This window comes from Mustela nigripes, chromosome 12 (genome assembly GCF_022355385.1).
Source record: "Mustela nigripes isolate SB6536 chromosome 12, MUSNIG.SB6536, whole genome shotgun sequence".
NCBI classification, from domain to species: Eukaryota; Metazoa; Chordata; class Mammalia; order Carnivora; family Mustelidae; genus Mustela; species Mustela nigripes.
This window is the reverse complement of record NC_081568.1, coordinates 82,437,433-82,458,447: the sequence shown is the minus strand read 5'-3', so window position 1 is coordinate 82,458,447 and position 21,015 is coordinate 82,437,433. Positions and strand designations below refer to the sequence as shown.

Sequence of the window (21,015 nt, the reverse complement as noted above, 5' to 3'; positions counted from 1 at the left end):
GGGAGGGGCTCAATGATCATCTGTGAGAGGTACCTAGGTGGCTGAGCCTCAGACTCTTAATCTCAGCACGGAGCCTACTTATAAAAAACATATATATGCAATTCAGGGGGAAATTGTGGCCACAGCAGAGTTCTCATGAGGTACCGTTCTGATTTGTTTTCTCAGGAAAATTAGCACTGCAGCATTATATGATGTGACTGATGGGGACTGAAACATAATGGAGTCAACAAGATCATAGCAATAACCCAAATGTCAGGTGATTCAAGTGTTGATGAGGGCAGAAGTCACAGTAGAAACAGAATGGGGTATTTCAAAGAAAAAGAGAAAGGATTTCTTAATTAACCAATATAAATAAAACAAAGCAATTAGTCAATCATGTCAAGGTTTCAATTCTAGGTGATTAATGGGTGTTATTTCAATTTATAAAGACACACAAGAATAATGGAGGTAGACAAAGAGAAGATAATTATGTTTGATTTCAGCAAAGTCGCATTTTAAGGAGACAATAGTAACCATAGTATTATAAAAACTAACCTTTATATTTAGCTTACTAGAAGCTAGGTTCTATTCTAGATAGATGTATTAAAGCAATTATTCCTCAAACACGCTTTTTAGGTGAGTAATGTTATTATCATTCCTATTTTACAAAAGAGAAAACTGACATTCTATGAAGTTAAGTAACTTGTCTAGGATGACAATGAAAGTAAGTAATGGAACAGGATTTAAACCTGGGCTTAATGATATTATTGCTGAACTGCCTTACCATGACATCATAAAGATGAAGAAATGTTTATGATAATACACTGCACAAACGATGAATTTATTCATAGAACTACATAGCTCTGTTTAAAAAAAAAAAAAAAAACAAAACTCACAGTACCTGAGTGACTCAGTCAGTCAAATGTCTACCTTCGACTCAGGTCATGATCCCAGAGTCCCGGAATCAAGTCCCACATCAGGCTCCCTGCTCAACATGGAGTCTACTTCTCCCTCAGACCCTTCTTCTTCTCATGTTCTCTCTCTCACTCTTTTCTCAAATAAATGAATAAAATCTTAAAAAAAAAAAAAATCTCAAAATCTAACACTTTTAACAACCAATCACCTTGTTTTTATGTTTTTAGAGAAAGGAATATTTCAAAACGCTTTAAATAAACTAAAAATAATGACAAAAATACCTAAGAAATCAGAAAACCAAGATTTAAGAACAAATTATTATAGTTAAAAAGAAATGTTATAAATAGCATAGCCACTAAATATTACAGTTTAAGTGATGCTCTCAACTGTCACTCCAGCATACAAGTTAAAAAATTATTCAGCATATTTTATCCAACCTTTTGTATACCCTTAGAAGATAAACCTTATGTTTTGGAAATTCAATCACAGTTCAATTTTTTAACACAAGCTCCAAAATAAATTTCATTTAGAAGAGATTAAAGCTTCAAAATACATGTCCTTCAGAAGATACTAAATGTTACTGCTTCCTCTACAGCAGAAGGCCTTACTCTTTCCTTCCACTGGCACACAAGTTAAAATACAGCCATATAGCATAATCACAAAGTAAACTGCCTTGTGAATATAAATATAAATATAAATGTAATTTTTATACGGCAGAGTCCATAGTCCATAAGAAGAAAAGTTGTATTTTTTTAAAGCATGACATTGAAACTTAGCTTTTTTATACTCCAGCAATTTTAAGACAAGCAATGTTTACTTACGTTCTGATACTGTATAAAGGAGGTTCTGGGGTAAAGGAGGAGGTAGTCTTGCTCCCACTGGTGCAAGATTGGGCACTGCACTTGTCCCAGGCTGGTCACGGTTGTTTATCAAGCTTGACTGTGTTATGGGTGGTCCTAAGAATTTAAAAAAAAAAAAAAAAAAAGAAGAAGAAAAAGGTAGAGCATGAAAGTTTCCTAACTAATAAAAAATACCTACTATACTAAAACTAATTAGGAATAGTCATAATTGGGCGCCTGGGTGGCTCAGAGGGTTAAGCCTCTGCCTTCGGCTCAGGTCATGATCTCAGGGTCCTGGGATCGAGTCCCGCATCGGGCTCTCTGCTCAGCAGGGAGCCTGCTTCCTCCTCTCTCTCTCTCTGCCTGCCTCTCTACCTGCTTGTGATCTCTGTCTGTCAAATAAATAAATAAAATCTTTAAAAAAAAAAAAAATAAAATAAAAAAAAAAAAAGGAATAGTCATAATTGAAGTACCTACTTTGGCACAGAACAGAATTAAGGAATTTGATATAGGCAGGCTTCAGCACAGTAAATTGCATAATTAAGAGGACATTTTAGTTCTAGAACACACAAAATAATTCTAGGGTGAAAAAAAAGCAGGATGGTTACCTCTGGGGAGCAGGGATGAAAAATGACTGACAAGGAACTCGAACAATCTTTCTGGCATAATGGTAAGCTCCTTTTTTTCCAAAAAACAAAAAGATTTACTGATTTATTTGAAAGAAAAAGAAAACTTCAGTGGGGAATGGAGAATCCTCAAAGAGACTCCCCGCTGAGCAAGGAGCCTAATGCAGAGCTCCATCCCAGCACCCTGAGATCATGACCTGACCCAAAATCGAGAGTCAGACGCTTAAGACTGTGCCACCCAGACACTCCTAGAATAACAGTAGAGTTCTATAGAACTCTTAAGTTCTATACAGCAGGAACATGTTTAAATGTACTGATGTCTGCAACATACTAGGAAATGAATAAAAAATAATAATGGGAGAGATAAAAAGATAATGTGATAATAGAAACAGAGTAAAATATTAATCATAGAACCTAGATGGTGAGTATATGGGTGTTCAATGTAAGTTATTTCAACTTTTCAGTTAGTTTGCAATTTTTCATAGCAAAATGTTGGGGGAAAATGACACTCGGATTTAATTTTTAAACAGAAATATTCCCATTCTTCACATCTTTTTATAAGTTCTTCTAGAAATTAAAATAATTTTTATAGTCTTTTATCTGAGAAATTTTGAAATATACACAGAAGTAGAATAATAGTATGTATACCAGGGACGCCTGGGTGGCTCAGTTGGTTAAGCAGCTGCCTCTAGCTCGGGTCATGGTCCCAGCGTCCTGAGATCAAGTCCCACATCAGGCTCCTTGCTCAGCAGGGAGCCTGCTTCTCCCTCTGCCTCTGCTGCCTCTCTGCCTGCCTGTGCTCGCTCTCTCCCTTTCTCTCTCTGATAAATAAATAGTATGTATACCATACATACCATCATAAGATCTATTTATCTGAACACACGAGAGAGAGGGAGAGGAGGGAGAATTCAAGCAGATTCCCTGCTGAGTGTGGAGCCCACTGCAGGGCTCTATTTCATGACCCTGAGATCATGATATGAGCCAAAATTAAGAGTCAGAGGCTTAACCAAAGTGAACCGCCCAGACACCCCCAAAGAGATATTCTTTAAAGACTGGGAAATTTCATGTTCTTTCTGACATCTTCAAAACAACTGGATTTCTTAAGATGTCGTCAACCAGCAAGATTCTGTCACCCAAGATTTTTTCAAGGTACTATAAATAATACAATAAAACAATGGATAGAATAAAGAATAACATTTTAATTACAGGAATATATTCGAAATTCTACTATTAATTTATCTTTCAAAAACTTTAAACCCAGTGTCAAGAGGTTCTTCTAAATACAATTCTTTGTTAAAGGACAAAATATTTAATGAACATGTACTTACTTGGTATGGGAAGCACAACAGAAGGCGGAGGCTGGCCATGTCCCTGGGGGACAGGAAGTCTCATACTGTGGCCAGGACCTGGACCTGGGCCTGGGCCTGGGCCAGGGCCTGGGCCTGGGCCTGGGCCTGGGCCTGGCATGGGAGGCATTAACATTCCAGGAGGTGGTGGAGGAGGAAGCCCAGGAGGTGGTGGAGGGAAAGGAATCATGCTTGGCAGAGCAACTTCATCAACAACGAGGGGATCATTTCCATGATCAAACTGACAAAGGTCACCAAGTACACAAAATCCTCTTTCTGAAAGAATATAAGAAGAATCTTATTATGATCTTAGAGCTCAGAAAACAAAAAAAACAAGACCCTGAAAAGCCTACCAATCTGATTTACAAAGTAATTTTTCTCCAAGGACTTTAGAAGCCTTCTTAGTGTTATTGTTAATCATCACATATGCCTGAGGTAAGGCCAGATGGATGTACTCTACCTTCCATGAGACCATGCTTTGTTGAGGTAGCAAGTAACAGGGTCCAAAACAGGTTACTAGCCACTACAAACCTATTTGCCATTATGTATTCATAATAAAAATTCAGATTCTGGGGTTCCTGGGTGGCTCAGGATTAAGCCTCTGCCTTCCACTCAGGTTATGATCTCAGGGTCCTGGGATCAAGCCCTGCATCAGGCTCTCTGCTTGGCAGGGAGCCTGCTTCCGCCTCTCTCTGCCTGCCTCTCTGCCTACTTGTGATCACTCTCTGTCAAATTTTTAAAAAACAAAAAACTTAAATAAATAAATAAATAAATAAATAAATAAATAAAAATTCAGATTCAAGGTGCCTGGCTGGTTTAGTTGGTAGAACATATGACTCCTGATCTTGGGGTCATGAGTTCAAGCCCTGAACTAGTTGTAGAGATTACTTAAAGGAAATTTTTTTTAAAATTCAGATTCATTTTAGCAAAGGCAGGATATATGTGTAAGGGATTTAACTGGACAATCTAATTTCAATTACCTATTTTCATGGTATTATTCTAAATTCTACACTCTTGCTGTATCTGTAATTTGAAATGTTAGTTTAAAATATTTAAGTTAGGGGTCAGCTGGGTGGCTCTATGGTTTAAGCATCTGACCTTTTTTTTTTTTTTGGATTTATTTATTTATTTGAGAGAGAGAGAGAGAGAGAGAGCACGACCAGGTGAAAGGGGAAAAGGGAGGACAGGGAGAGAGAATCCTAAGCAGACTCTAAACGGAGCATGAAGCCTGAGCAGGGTTAGATCCCACAACCCTGAGACCAGGACCTGAGTCGAAACCAAGGGTCGGGCACTTAACCGATGGCACCACTCAGGCAGCCCAACCATCCGACCCTTGATTTCGGCTCCAGTCATGATCTCAGGGTTATGAGATTGAGCCCCAAGTTAGCTCCACACGCATCTCCTTCTGCCCCTTCCCCCTTAAAAAAAAAATAAATAAAATAAAATATTCAAATGAGAAGGGGCACCTGGCTGGTCAGTTGGTACAATGGGCACCACCAACTCTCAAGTTTTTAAGTTTAAACCCCACAATGGGTACAGAGTTTACTTAAAAATAGAATTTAAACAAAAAACATTCAAGTGGGAATTATTTACTAGGTTATTCACGGAAGCACTGTTTATAATAACAAAATATTAGAAATACCACAAAAGCACACTAATAATGAATTAAGTTAAACATATTTTCCTACATTCACAAGATTAAGAAACCTAAAAACGATATGAAGGAAGCCCTAATGAGGATAACTGCCATAAAATACCACTAAGTGAAAAAAACGTGCAGAAGAGTGTGAAGAGTATACTAGGGTTTATGTAGGAGAGAAAACAGGGGAGACTACACGTATCTGTTTATGTACATATATACAAGACTATGTTTGGAAAGCTACCCAAGAAATTAGTAACATTAAATTGGCCTTGGGAATGAGAACTCAGTAGCTAGGAGACCAGGGTGAGAATGAGATAATGCCTGAGTTATGATTTGATTGTATTTCCTACTTAAACTAAATAAAATGTAAAAATAGATATTCTGTATTTACAGAAAAAAATGTTACAATGTCTGCAATTTACTTCCTATGATATGGTCTGGGAGAACAAGGAGAGAAGTACAGATGAAAACAAAAATGCCCATGATCTCCTAACTATTGATATGAGATCATGGATACATTAGGGTTAATTACATTATTTTGTCAACTTTTACTAATATTTAAATATTTCCATAATAAAAAATTGAAACACACATAAACAAATAGACTCATTCAAGTGGAGAGTCAGCAAATCAAAATTTTAAGTAGGTTATATAACGCTTAACAAATTCCCAGCACTAAAACCTACAAAAAAAAATTACAATTCCTAATGTCTACCAATTTTTGTGGTGTACTTACAATGTTTAAAGTAATAAGAACAATAAGAAACAAACAAATGGGTCAAATTTGAACATTCTCTTAACCAGAGCCAAACTATTAAATCAAGAAAGTAAATAAGCATATGCTAAAGGAGGTTTTCTTTCTCACTCATCCTTTTTAACAAAATCTGGACTATAATGAAAAGGTATACAATACTAACGTTTGCTTTACTAGTACTTTTGGATGTAAGAGAAAAGAGACTTTTTGCCATGATAAGTTCTGCATACACTAGCAATATTAGCAACATTTGCTTTACTAGTACTTCTGGGTACAATATAAAAGAGAATTTTTACCATCATAATCTCTGCATCTCCTCTTTGGTGGTGGGTTTCGACCAAAAGAATTGGAAGAGCTATGATTGTTATAGTAATTAGACCAACTCTCCGTTGTGTTTTCAGAGTGGTGTGCAGGTGCGATCACAGTAACAGTGCTGGGAATAGACTGTGCCCCAGAGGAATACTGCTCAGAAGAGCTCGGAGGTGGTGCAGACACAGGCACATAGGAACTCTCCAAGTCATTCCTTTCACTCTTAAACTTTGATCTTTCCCTGTGCTCTGCTTCGGAGACAAAATAAAAACAAGAAATAATATTAGACACTTGTGTTCTTAATGATGTTTGTTTTCTCACAGAACAGGGAACAGAATATTGCAATAAACTCACTAAGTTGTCCATATTTCAAAGTGTTTTCATTATTAATATATCCTAAAAGAAGGAACGTCAACAACATGACATATCTTGACCAGTAACTTGTGTAAAATCATCTTTTATAACAACGACATCAATACATAATGGAAAAAAACTCATATTTAATAAGGAAGGTATCTAAGAACTAACTTCCAAACGGATATCCCGAGAGATCAGTGGTTGGGATCTCAGTTATCTACTTATCTGTTTCCTTTTTAATTTTATAAACTCCAGACCACCTTAAAGCAAAACAATTATTTTTAGTGAGGGGGTGAGGGACGGAACAGGTACTTTTCCTCCAGTGATAGCTTTGTTGATTAAAAGACATTAGTTTCAATTACACAAAATGACTTTAAGTCCAGGCATGTACTATGATATCCTTACAAAAAGCATTTCAGTCCAACTCCTTTGACTCCATCCTGACAACAGAGCCCTGTCTTTATAACAAAATTAGCATTAGGTTTTTGAGACAATTCTAGATTTTGCATTGCTCAAACATGTAAAGGTACACGTGCTTTTAAGGGGCAATCTGGTATCCTCAAGACAGAGGAAGATAAGGAATACAGAGATTTTTAGGAGGAAGCCTCATCTACTCACCAACATTCCTATTTGGATCTCGGTCTTTGCTGCGCCCTCTACTTCGGCTTCGACTTCGACTCAGGCCCCGGCTCTTACTCCGACTCTTACTCCTGGCTCTTCTCCAGTCGTATTTCTCACGGTACAGTTCATTCCGCTCATAGTACCGGTCATAGTCTCTCCACTTGCCATCTTCTCTTTTTTTCTCACGTGTCCTGTAATACACAGATATAAACGCCATATGTATACTATAGTAACCAAGTACGCCAACAAATCAGGAGTACGAAATACCCTCGATTCATCAAAAGTCATAGTGTCTGAGCTTTTTCAGAAAGCTGTAAAACCACAACATAATTCCTCTGACCCATTATATAAAAAGAAAAAACATTCCCTCAATTACACTGGGTGGGGAGAAATGACAAAAAGAGGTGAAACCAAAGTATGGGCAGGGGTAGGGGAAAAGCATTAATTTAAAACGAGAAAAGAAGAAAGGCAGAACCAAAGTTTTCCTAAACAAAAGACTAATTTTTTTAATCACAGGCTGATGAATCAACATATAAACTGAACTATTTGTAGTATAATATACTATGGATTATCTTAATAGTGAGCACCCCTAACCAAATGGAACATTTCATTAATATCCTCTAAGGAGACTACTCCCACCCCTGTGCTCTTGGGGAAAGCACATAATGGTGACTGTTTATAAAAGGAAGAGAAAGTACGACAAAGACAAAAAACACAGAATGGAGGGAAGATAACCACCTCCTTCTTTAATCAGTTGAGAGAGAGGCATCAGTACATACATTAAAAACCCCATTAATGCCCTTGCAGTAACTAAAATGCAAGTTATCAGTGTCTCCCTAATTAAATATAAACACACACCTTCGCTCACTAGATTCTGAACGAGTCTTCTGGGGACTAGGATACTTCTTTTTTCTACCATCTCGTTCTTCCTCTGCTGGCTCCTGAAATACCTATATGAAAGCATTCAATAGGAAAAAGATTAGTCCTTCTATTATTTATGAAACACATCTATCTGATAATTTTTCTAGTACAAGAGAGGGCCAAATACAATGAAATACTGCAAATTATATACAAAAAAGTTAGGCAACAGAGAGGAGTAAAAAAAGATGCTGAATTCACTTTAAAAGTAATACACTTATTTTTAAATGTTAATTTCTCTTTTTTTAGGATTTATTTGAGAGAGAAAGAACACACAAGCAGGAGGTGCAGAAGGAGAGAAATCTCAAGCAGACTCCAGAGCTCAGCATGGAGCCTAAAACAGGGCTCTATCTCATGACCCTGAGGTAACAACTGAGACAAAACCAAGAGTTGGACCCTCAACCAACTGTGCCACCCACACACCCTAAATATTAATATAAGGTAAGAATAGCAGAAGAAGGAAAACAGCAATTCATCCCTTATAATGAAACCACAGAAAGAGGAAGTCTCTAAGTATTATACAGTAAAATGATTTATTTCCCTAATTGTAAAATATATTCATAATTTCAGAACTGTAGATTTATTTCACAGGAAAGGTTTCAAGAATTAATGGTAAAGTTAGTAAGTGCCATAAAATTACACATTTCACAAGATTTACAGAAAAATGGTATTGGAATTCATGGAAATACTATCTTCTTTTAAAGCTTAACAGTTAAGACTGACCAGAAATCATCTGTGATTTTATTGTTTTGAAAAAGTTAATCTCAAAACAAATAAATAGCCTCTACTAGAGAAAGGTGAAATAAAGTCATTTACAAGAGCTAAACAAATGTCCATCTAATGGAGAAGCTTACTTAACAAATAGGAGTCAGTGAATGGGACAGATGATAACAATTTAGTAAATCTCAGGCAACCTAAAATGATAGCTACAATACGGCAAACATATGGCACTGGCTAAAACATGAATCATTTGCTTAGATTATATTTAAAAATCATTCTTTCTACCTATTTACGGGAAATAAAGAGTATATATTACTCCCCTGGGATGCAATCTACAAATACAGACAGTTAAAACTCCATAGCACAAAAGACTAAGTTCCTTCAACAAGATAAAATTTAAGGGAAAAAAGAGGCGAGGAAAAGAAGACAGAGAGAAAGATATAAGTAGGTTTAAAGGGGGATTTAAAGATTAAGAGAAACTTAAAAGACATCAACTTGGAAATCTTTTTCCTTTTCTGTATTTTGCAAGGATTTTTTTGATGGATGTGTATTAACTTCTAATGGAGAAAAAATATTCTTAAAAAGTTAAAGGATCATGGGGCGCCTGGGTGGCTCAGTGGGTTAAAGCCTATGCCTTCAGCTCAGGTCATGATCCCAGGGTCCTGGGATCAAGCCCCGCATCAGGCTCTCTGCTCAGCGGGGAGCCTGCTTCCTCCTCTCTCTCTGCCTGCTTCTCTGTGATCTCCATCTGACAAAAAAATAAATAAAATCTTAAAAAAAAAAAAAAGTTAAAGGATCAAGAAGCTGGGGTGACTCTGTCGGTTGAGTGTCCAACTCTTGACTTCAGTTCAGGTCATGATCTCAGGGTCATGGGATCAAGTCCTGCATTAGGCTCTGTGCTCAGTACAGACTCTGCTTTGTCCCTTTCCCTCTGCTCCTCCTCCTACTCATGCTCTCTTTTTCTCTCTGAAATAAATAAATAAAATCTAAAAATGGGGCGCCTGGGTGGCTCAGCGGGTTAAAGCCTCTGCCTTCGGCTCAGGTCATGATCCCAGAGTTCTGGGATCGAGCCCCGCATCGGGCTCTCTGCTCAGCGGGGAGCCTGCTTCCTGCTCTCTCTCTCTCTGCCTGCCTCTCCGCCTACTTGTGATCTCTGTCAAATAAATAAATAAAATCTTAAAAAAAATAAAAGTTAAAGGATTGAAGAGAAATAAAAATATAACATCATCTAAAAACTTGGGCATAAATGCTCACACCAGCATTATTCCTAAAAGCAAAATGTATTAACCGCTTGCCTATCAGCCCAAATATGCATCAACTGATGACCTAACAAAGAATATGTGAGGTAATGGGTATTAAGGAGTGCACATACTGCATGGAGCACTGGGTGTTATACACAAACAATGAATCATGGAAGACTACATCAAAAACTAATGATGTACTATATGGTGACTAACATAATAAAAAAAATTAGAAGGAAAAAGAAAAGAAAATGTGATATATCCATAAAATGGAGTATTATTCAGCCATTAAAAAAAAGAATACATGATACAACCAAATGAACTCTGAAAGCATTAGGCGAAGTGAAAGAAAGAAGCCAGTCACAAGACTACAAATGGTATCACTCTATTTACATGAAATATCCAGATCAGGCAAATCCATAAAGAAATAAAGATTAGTGGTTGCCTAAGAGATGGGGAGGGGCCTGGAGGAGAAGGGTTGGAGGGCAAGAGATTAATGGGTAGGTACACTATTTCTTTTTTGGATGATGAAAATGATTATAATGGATATTGATGGCTGTACAACTCTGAATACAATAAAAACCATCACATTTGTACATTGTAAATAGGAGAATGGTATAGTAGGGGAGTTGTATTTCAATAATGCTATTAAGAAGTCAAAGGCCCTGCAAAATATGGATGAACCTCACATAATAAGCTAATGGGGGGTATGTGACCAGCTCAGTTGGTGAAACATGCTACTCCTGATCTCGAGGTTTTAATCTCAAGCCCCTTGATGGGTGTAGAGATTTTAAAATAAAATCTTTTTTTTTTTTAATATTTTATTTCTTTATTTGACAGACAGCACAAGCAGGCATTGGCAGGCAGAGGTACAGGGAGAAGCAGACTCCCCGCTGGGCAAGGAGCCTGATACAGGGCTCGATCCCAGGACCCCAGGATCATGACCTGAGCCAAAGGCAGCCACTTAACCAACTGATCCACCCAGGCGCCCCAAAAACAAAAACTTAAAAAAAAAAACTAAAGAAAGGCAAAAACTGTGATTCCTTTTACATAAAATGGAAAAAACAGGAGAAACTAGTACATGGTACTAGAGGAAGGAATAGTGGTTACCCTGGAGAGAGGGAAGTGAGAGGGAATAAGGAAAAGGACATTTAAAAAAAAAAAAAAAGAAAGAAATTTCAGGGGCTACTCAGTGGCTCAGTCAGTTAAGCAGTTAGGCATCTAACTCTTGGTTTTGGCTCAGGACATGATCCCAGGTCCTGGTATAGAGCCTGACGCAAGCTATGCACTCCCCACAGAGTCTGCTTTGTCCCTCTTCTTCCCTTTCTGTTCCTCCTCACTCTTGTGTGCGTGTGTGTGCACACGCACATGCACACCTTCTCTCTCAAATAAATAAAATCTTTTTAAAAAAAGAAATATCAACCAACCTGGTTATTTAGATCTTGATTAAAACAAATGGGGAAAAATGGACATTTATGAACAATCAGAAATTTAAACCCTAACTAGGTATCTGTTACTATTTTAAGGAATTACTTTTATATAAATTTTTTAAAATATCACTTTTAAAATATTATCTTTTAGAAACATGCATATTAAGTATTTATAGATAAAATGATATCTTTGGGATTTATTTCAAAGTAATTTAAGAGGATTAAAAACTGGCTGAACTATAGTAAAAGATCACTGCTCCTAGATCTGTAAATATTGAAGGTGAATGATGGGTACATGGAGACTTCTTTCATTATTCTGGCTTCTTACAAATACATTTTAAAAGTTGAAAAATAATAATCTGAGGGGCGCCTGGGTGGCTCAGTGGGTTAAGCCGCTGCCTTCGGCTCGGGTCATGATCTCAGGGCCCTGGGATTGAGTCCCGTGTCGGGCTCTCTGCTCAGCAAGGAGCCTGCTTCCTCCTTCTCTCTGCCAGCCTCTCTGCCTACTTGTGATCTCTGTCAAATAAATAAATAAAATCTTTAAAAATAATAATAATAAAAATCTGCATTCTTCTCCATTTTATAAATTTTCTACAACTTCCTGGTGGCTAAGGATATGTTTTTCCACAATTATTTCTAACTTAATCTAAAATAAGTTATTTGGGGGGTGCCTGGGTGGCTCAGTCAGTTAAGTATCTGCCTTCAGCCCAGGTCATGATCCCGGGGTCCTAGAATCAAGTCCCGCATCAGGCTGCTTGCTCAGTGAGGGAGGGCTGCTTCTCCCTCTCCCTCTGCCTGCTGCTCATCCTACTTGTGATTTCTCTCACTATTATCCCTCTGTTAAATAAATAAATAAAATATTTTAAAAATAAAAATAAAAAGTGAGTGTGTGTGTGTGTGTATATACATATATATGTGTGTGTGTGTATACATACATATATCTGGCATTATAATCCTATATATTCTTGGATTTAAATTCTATATGAAGATTTCAGGGCACCTGGCTGGCTCCATTAGAAAGAATATGCGACTCTTGATCTCAGAGTCATTTAGTTCAAGCCCCATGATAGGTATAGAGATTATTAAAACATAAATAAACTTACCACTTCAAAAACAAAACCTCTCATCTACTTCAATCTTATTATTCTAAGAATATGAAAAGTAAATTTCTTTATAGAATCATGGTATCACCAGGCACAGTAATTTTTAAAGTTTTTCTCCTATGTTGTCCACCTGACTTAAATCTTTCTACTTCACATCCTCTATTAGAAGTCTAATCATTGCACATATAAGTTTTAATTATTCATTATCTTGATCTATCATAGCTACACAAGTTTAAGAGCTTCCATTCTACTAAACACTTTTTGATATATAAGTATACTAAATAAGGGATGCATGGACGGTTCAGTCAGTTGAGCATCTGACTCTTGATCTCAGCTCAGGTCTTGACCTCCATGCTGGGTGTAGAGCCTACTTTAAAAAAAAAAAAATGTATACCAAACAGGTATTTGGTTGGGCAGGATTGGCCATGGACTGATGGGTTGTTGGAGTTGAGTTATGAAAGGTAAGAATTCATTATACAACTGTCCCTTTATGACGTATGCTGAAAATTCTCTACAATATAGTAATATGTTAAAAAATTAAAACGAAATATATTTTCAAACAAAGGAAGGAAAAACTGCTACAGGTTCTCATATTTCCAGTCAAAAATCCATATCTAAGAAAAACTGCCTTCTAACATTTCAGATGACCAGGCATAGTACAAATCAGGAATTATAATACTTAAGATCTTTTATCACAATGGATGATTCTTTTGCTTATGCATGAACTTAGGGTAAGGGTTTAATAACAGCCAATTTTAAGAATAGAAAATTCACAAGTCATCTTCCAACTACAGATAAAATACACTGTGCTTCATAAATATGGCACATATATACCAAAGGTTTTTCCTGCACCTGAGTTGTGGCAATGATCCAAATTCTTACATGGTTCCCCGTGTGACCAATAATCTGTTAAAACTACTGATGGTACAACGTTAACTAGGGACCCAGGAATAAAGTTAAAATGGCTAGGTCTTAGGTGGATTTGTACACTGTTCTGAGCATTAACTCAGCACAGACCAGAAACACAGCCCATTAGCCAATGGTGTGTGGTACTTCAAACCCCTTTCATTCCACACTATCTAACAGAATTACTATAAACTAGTTTATATACTATCATATGAGCTATTATTTATGTCAGTGATGACAATTAAGTTGTGTATAAAAATCTTAGGAAACAAGAAAAATGCCAGACAGTATCATTTGGGATATTTACACACAGAAGCTGATAGCCACCTCAAACTTTTCAAAATTAGGATTTACTATAAAGATACAAAAATGAGGGGTGCCTGGGTGGCTCAGTGGGTTAAGCAGCTGCCTTCGGCTCAGGTCATGATCTCAGGGTCCTCAGATCGAGTCCCGCATCGGGCTCTCTGCTCAGCAGGGAGCCTGCTTCCCTCCTCTCTCTCTGCCTACTTGTGATCTCTCTCTGTCAAATAAATAAATAAAATCTTTTAAAAAATAAATAAATAAAAATAAATAAATAAAGATACAAAAATGAAATGGCATAACAATGTGATGTTTTTTCAAACTGTCCTTCCAAACTCAAAATAATGCAAATTTTCTCCTATATTCAAACCAGCTATCTTTCAAACAGATATTTCTGGTCTGCTGAATTTCAACAACTATAGAAAAGGACAGATAGCACAAAGATTTTAACTATTTCTTAAAGATTTAACATATACACATAGACCCAAAATTATACATTATCAAGTAATGGTAGATAAGTTTCCTCTTATTTCCATTACTTGAAATAACACACCAGGAGTCTTTCCTATTTTAATAAGATTTTATGAAACAATTACAAGGCATGAGCCAAAACCAAAACTGTGACAGTGGTTTCCACTGATCTTAAATATAGTCATTTAATGACTTCTTTTGTTTTCTTTTAATGATGGATCCATTCAATCAACCTAGCATTTTAAGAGCAGAAATGACAACTAAATGCAATACATGATCCTTAGATTGAATCCTGCACTGGAGGAGAAAAAAAAATCTATAAAAAAGGGGAAACTTTTTTGGGGAGGGAAAAAAAAAAGGCAACGGGGACACTGATGTGTCAATTGATAAAACTGAAATACAGATATTTTATTAAATTTAATGAAACTAGTAATGATATTATAGCTATCTAAAGGAACATCCTCAGGATGACTGGATGGCTCAGTTGGTTAAGCATCTGACTCTTTTTTTTTTTTTAAAGATTTTATTTATTTATTTGACAGAGAGAAATTACAAGTACACTGAGAGGCAGGCAGAGAGAGAGAGAAGGAAGCAGGCTCCCTGCTGAGCAGAGAGCCCGATGCGGGACTCGATCCCAGGACCCTGAGATCATGACCTGAGCCGAAGGCAGCGGCTTAACCCACTGAGCCACCCAGGCGCCCCTAAGCATCTGACTCTTGATCTCAGCTCAGATCTTGATCTCTACACTAGTGAGTTCAGTCCCACGCTGGGCTCCACACTGGGTGTGGAGCCAACTTAAAAAAAAAAGTAATAGAACATCCTTATTCTTATGAAATGCAGAATACTGGAAGATCATGATGTATCTAACTTACTCCTAGATTCAGAACATGATGATCTGGGGTGTTAACATATAAAGAGAGCAAATGGGGCTAATTTTCAATAGGTGAATACAGAGAGACAGTGCACTGAACTTTTAGGTAGGATTCCTGTCATTTTTATGTAAACTTAAAATCATTCCTAAATAAAAAGCTTATTAGATACTCATAATAAAAATAAAAGTTAATAAATATTTCTGTATAATAACAAATTTTTATGTACCAGGGAGTTGATTAGGATGTGTAAGTATACAAAATCTCATTTAAATCTCAATGGAGGGCGCCTGGGTGGCTCAGTGGGTTAAGCCGCTGCCTTCGGCTCAGGTCATGATCTCAGGGTCCTGGGATCGAGTCCCACATCGGGCTCTCTGCTCGGCAGGGAGCCTGTTTCCTCCTCCTCTCTCTCTCTGCCTGCCTTTCTACCTACTTGTGATCTCTCTCTGTCAAATAAATAAATAAAATCTTTAAAAAAAAAAAATAAATAAATAAATAAATCTCAATGGAGTATTACTCAATAGTACTACTTAGTAGTACTTCACCACTACTTAGTAGTAGATCATAGTAATGATCATTTTCCTAATTTGAAAATGAAGCAAATAAGTAACTTATTTTAGAACAAAAATTTTAACTCATGCAACCTGATTTTAGAGCCCATATTCTTATATAACACTGTTTTGTCTATATATAAAAAGAATTACGAATGAACTCTATAAAATTTTCCCCTTGGTTCAAACAATTAGATTACCATAAATAATGTTTTTGTACTTCAACATTATAAAAACATTTTTTTCTTTTTCTTTCACTCATTAACAATGATATTTATAACTACATTAATTATAAAAAAAATACTCTGGCTAAAGAAGAGAAAATGGATGGTCGAGTATATGGAAATGTGTTACTTAATAATTTTTCTTAAGGTTTTATCAATACTTTACTTTAATCAAACCTCTACATTTAACCAAGTTTTCGGTTTCTAAAGTCCCTGAATAAGATTTCTCTGAATTCCTCAATATTACTAAACTTTTTCTTGGAACACTAAACACACTATCTGAAACTCTTCCAACATTTCAAGTCCAAAGAACTTAGAAGCCCTGATAAAGAATCTGTATCATGTGCCAAACACAGAAATTTCAATCAACAGATGATTACTTTTAAGAGGTCAACTTCCAACTAAGAATGATACTAGTAATAGGATCTTAAAAGTCCCCAAAGGCAAAGAAAATTTTGTATTACCTCTTCTTTAATTTCTTCTTTTTCTTGGACTGGTGGTTTTGGCTCAGGCTTAACTGGTTCCAGAGGTGGAAGGTAGTTCTTAGTATAGAGACTTTCAAACAGTTTATCCACAAAACCTGAAGTTTCTAAGGAGAAGAAACACTATTTAAGTGTTGAACAAACAAAGCCAGATGTTTGAAAACACTCTACGGCAAAGGTGAGGAAAGGAGAACATCTCAAATACTGGTGGTGGAACTAAAAATGAGTCTAACCCTTATGATGAAGGATACTATTTCTGGATTTTGAAACTACTATAAACCAAGTAATACAAATTAATAATTTCAAAAGAAAATATTCATATATGAGAATAAATATTCTTATATTTATAATATATATTCATATAATATGTTCATATATTCATATAAGATGAATATTCATATATACATATATATATGAGAAATCACTGGATTTTTTATGTGTAAAAAAAAGCCCTAAAATTCACCCAAAACTATGTAATTCTAACTTTTCAAGTAAGAAGCCATACTTACTTACTATCTTTCCTTTCTAAGGAGATATTTGAATTAAAGGATATCTTCTCATACCAACTGTTAGATCAACCAGTAAGTATGCATTAACTACATTCCTTTCATATATTCAACAATATTTATTGAATACATTCTATGTACCAAGCTCCGCAGGTTCCAAGTAGCCGTTCTCAACAAAGGAAAGACAAACGATGCGGGGGCGAGGAGACACAGATAAAAATGCAAACATTTAACATGGCAGGAAGTGACAAGCGCCATGACAAACAAAATGAAGCCAGACTGGGAAGAGGAAAGGATGAATAGGGGCATGAGGTATAATATACTGTACATAAAGCACTCAAAGGAAACTACTCTGAAAAGGCACATTTGAGAAGACACCAGAAACCATTAGAGAAGAAACCATTTCAAGCAAGAGTAAAATGAGTTCAAAAGCCCTGAGTTGGGAACATGTTTGCCAGGCTAAAAAAAAAAAGGCAAGGAGAACAAGGTGGATAGAATGGAACAAGTGAAGGGGAGTGGTAGGAGCTGAGGTCAGAGAATTAGCAGGGGAGGACTCCAGGAAGTTCTGCACATATGGAAAGGACTTTGGTAAGAAGATCAGAAGTTAAAAGCACAAAGAGAAGATCATGTCCATCTCTTCCTGGACAGGAAGGGTCAGGAAGGTTCCAGCCAAGAGGGGGAAAAAGAAGTAGCTCAGTGTCCTAATAAGCAGTAGGACATTAGAAGCTACATTATCTACAACTTGTCACACTGCCAATCATCAACTAGACTCTGCTACAAGCTACAGAGGACCCATTCCCCCAAAAAAGCATTGGAGTTACAACTGCTTCAACACAGGAAAGAAGCAGAGAAGGAAACAAAAGGGGGGAAAAAAAGTCTTCCAAAACACATGATAAATAATTAACAGGAATGGACATATTCAAATGTTAAAGGATGATGACTGATTTCTTTCCTTCCAAACTTTAATTTCAATATTTTACTCAAAGCTTTAAATTTAAAACGTAAATATGTGGCGGGGGGCACATAATAATTACCTTTTTGTAAAAAGACGTCAAGTTGATCAGCACAAAAGGCTTTCAATTCTTTCTCAGGTTTGTCCTTCTTGACCAGCGCTACAACATAGTTGGCTAAGGCTGAAGGGTCAGCATCACATCTAGTTAGACAAAGAGAAAACAAAAATTTTCAAACATTTTTTTTTTTCAAATAACGATGTCATTAATAAAGTCACCCCTATTTTGGAAAAATAAAGGTCTTTAAAATAAAGTGAATGCAAACAAAGGTGATTTGTATAACAAAGAGCATATACATAATGCAAGCAACACTGTTCCTTTCTGCTTATTTTTATAAAACTGTGTCTCCTATGTTCAATTTTCTAATTATACCCAGAATTTTGAACCAAATCTGCATTTGTTTGCTTTCTCAATGGTAACAGGGAAAGGGTGGCAATCAACCCCTGAGTTACACTGCTCTAGAAGCACTGTTGATATCCTCAAGAACTATCTGTTGTTCCATGTAACCAAGGATGAAAAACCAGGGCAAGTGGGACACCTTTCCCCCATTCCCTATAACCCCAGGTACCAGCAACTAAAAATAGTGATCAAGTCCACTGATAATCTTCTCAGTATCTTAAGGATCTCTTTAAAAAATAAGAACACAAGAAGGTTAGCACCTTAAATATTACTGACAAATACTCTAGCAGCTACAAGCAAGAGAAAAAAATCTGGGACCTAGAAGAGAAAGAAAAGAAGTGGTAGAAGGGCAGTAAGGACAGCCTCTATGTACTTGTCTTTTTCTTTTTTCCTAGGCAGTAGTAACCTGTCCTTCTTGTCTATATTTTTAAAGTTCACATTTCAATAAAATAAAAATTTTTATTGCCAATATGCTGTGGGAAAGGCTAATTCTTTGAACATCAATGCACATTTATGCACCAAATCCAAGGAAGCAACTTTCAGTGACTGTCAATCTTACAAAACTCAGAGCTAATGTTATGGGTAAGGATCAAAGTGCACTAGGAGAAAGTGTAAGTGTGCAAGATGAGGAGCTACACATTAATAAAAACATGCAATTTAGGGGCGCCTGGGTGGCTCAGTGAGTTAAGCCTCTGCCTTCGGCTCAGGTCATGATCTCAGGGTCCTGGGATGGAGCCCCACATCGGACTCTCTGCTCAGCGGGAAGCCTGCTTCCCCCTCTTCTTCTGCCTGCCTCTCTGCCTACCTGTGATCTCTCTCTGCCAAATAAATAAATAAAATCTTAAAAAAAAAAAAAAAAGGCAGTTTAGCCAGAATTTTTCTTAAGTAAAAAATGTAAATTCCATTTCAAACAGATTACCTTGGTAAACCCAACTTCTAAATTCTCAAATGGATAGACAGATCAATATCAGAAAAACAATCTGATCAAAACATGAATAGAAGGCCTAAAACAAACAAACAAAAAAAACCTGTCAACTATAATTAAATCAAAGAAAAAAAAATCTTTAAAGAAAAAAAATGAGAAGACTGGCAGAGGACCTGAACACGTATTTTTCCAAAAAAGACATGCAAATGGCCAACAGGCGTTTAAAAATATGATCAACATCACTAGCCACTAGAAAATGCAAATCAAAACCACAAAAAGAGATCACCTCACACCTGTCAGAACAGCTATGATCAAAAAGACAAGAGGGGCACCTAGCGGGCTCAGTGGGTACAACATGTGACTCTTAATCTAGGGATTTTGAGTTCAAGCTCCATGTTGGGTGTAGAGATTATTGAAAAATAAAATCTCAAACAAACAAACAAACAAACAAAAAAGACAAGCAATAACAACTTGGTGAGAATGTAAGGAAAAGGGAACACTCATGCATTGCTTGATAGGAATGTAAACTGGTGCAGCCACTATGGAGAACAGTATGGAGGTTCCTCAAAAAATGAAAAATAGAACTATGACATCATACAGTAATTCCACTTCTATTTACCTGAAGAAAATGAAAACACTAATTCAAAAAGACATATGCACCCTTACGTTCATCAAGAGTCAAGATAAGGAAACAACCAAAAAAATCCACTGATAGGTAAATGAATAAAGAAGATAAAAATGACATGGTATATATAGATATAATGTATTATTACTCAGCCATAAAAAAGAATGAAATCTTGCTATTTGCAAAAACATTAATGGACCTATAAGGTATATGCTAAGTGTGCTAAGTCCGAGAAAGACAAATACCATATGATTTCACTTACATGTGGAATCTAAAAAACAAAAGAAACAGAAATGCTCACAGATACAGAAAACAAACTGATGGCTGCAAGAGGAAGGGGAGCTGATGCGGGGGGTGGGGAGAGAAAATGGATGAAATAGGTGAAGGGGATTAAGAGACACAATCTTCCAATTACAAAGTAAGTAAGACGAGGGGATGTAACGTATAGCCTGAGGAATACAATCAATAATATTCTAATAACTCTGTATGGTGACAGACTGTAATTTGACTTATTGTGATGACCACTACACCATGTATAAATCAAATCACTATGTTGTATATGTGAAACTAATATAACATTGTATGTCAATTACTCAATCTAAAAAAAATAATAAATAATAAAACAAATAATAGTATGTTCAAAAATGTTACAGAGGCCATTCTCACCTTGGCTAATCCATAAACCCCTTAAAACAGAAATGTGTAGAGAGATTTGATCTCACTCCTGAAAACAGTAAGGTATTTGGTCAGAATAGTTCTAATCAACATTCGAATGGGAGAGGATTAAAAAAAAAAAATCTATCAGATTTCTACCTTTACTTAAAAAGTTCAGATCCTGGATAAGGAAGATATTTTAACAGAGAAAGAAAAGAATTTTTAAAAATAAGAATGGGGGGCTCCTGGGTGGCTCAGTGGGTTAAGCCTCTGCCTTGGGCTCAGGTCATGGT

At 36.4% G+C, this 21,015-nt stretch overlaps 1 protein-coding gene across 3 annotated transcripts in view; it reads right to left on the bottom strand.

The window, feature by feature from the left end:
• RBM27 (RNA binding motif protein 27) overlaps window positions 1–21,015 on the bottom strand; it is a 78,961-nt gene that overhangs the window by 45,526 nt on the left and 12,420 nt on the right. For 2 of the 3 annotated variants that reach the window (XM_059417841.1, XM_059417843.1), the window contains exons 2-8: window positions 18,144–18,262; window positions 16,586–16,710; window positions 8,247–8,338; window positions 7,386–7,579; window positions 6,398–6,661; window positions 3,688–3,981; window positions 1,716–1,850 (exon numbers count right to left, since the gene is read on the bottom strand). In XM_059417841.1, coding sequence (XP_059273824.1) covers window positions 1,716–1,850; window positions 3,688–3,981; window positions 6,398–6,661; window positions 7,386–7,579; window positions 8,247–8,338; window positions 16,586–16,710; window positions 18,144–18,262 — 1,223 coding nt within the window. The remainder of the gene's footprint in view (window positions 1–1,715; window positions 1,851–3,687; window positions 3,982–6,397; window positions 6,662–7,385; window positions 7,580–8,246; window positions 8,339–16,585; window positions 16,711–18,143; window positions 18,263–21,015) is intronic. The other variant, XM_059417842.1, reaches the window with a different exon arrangement.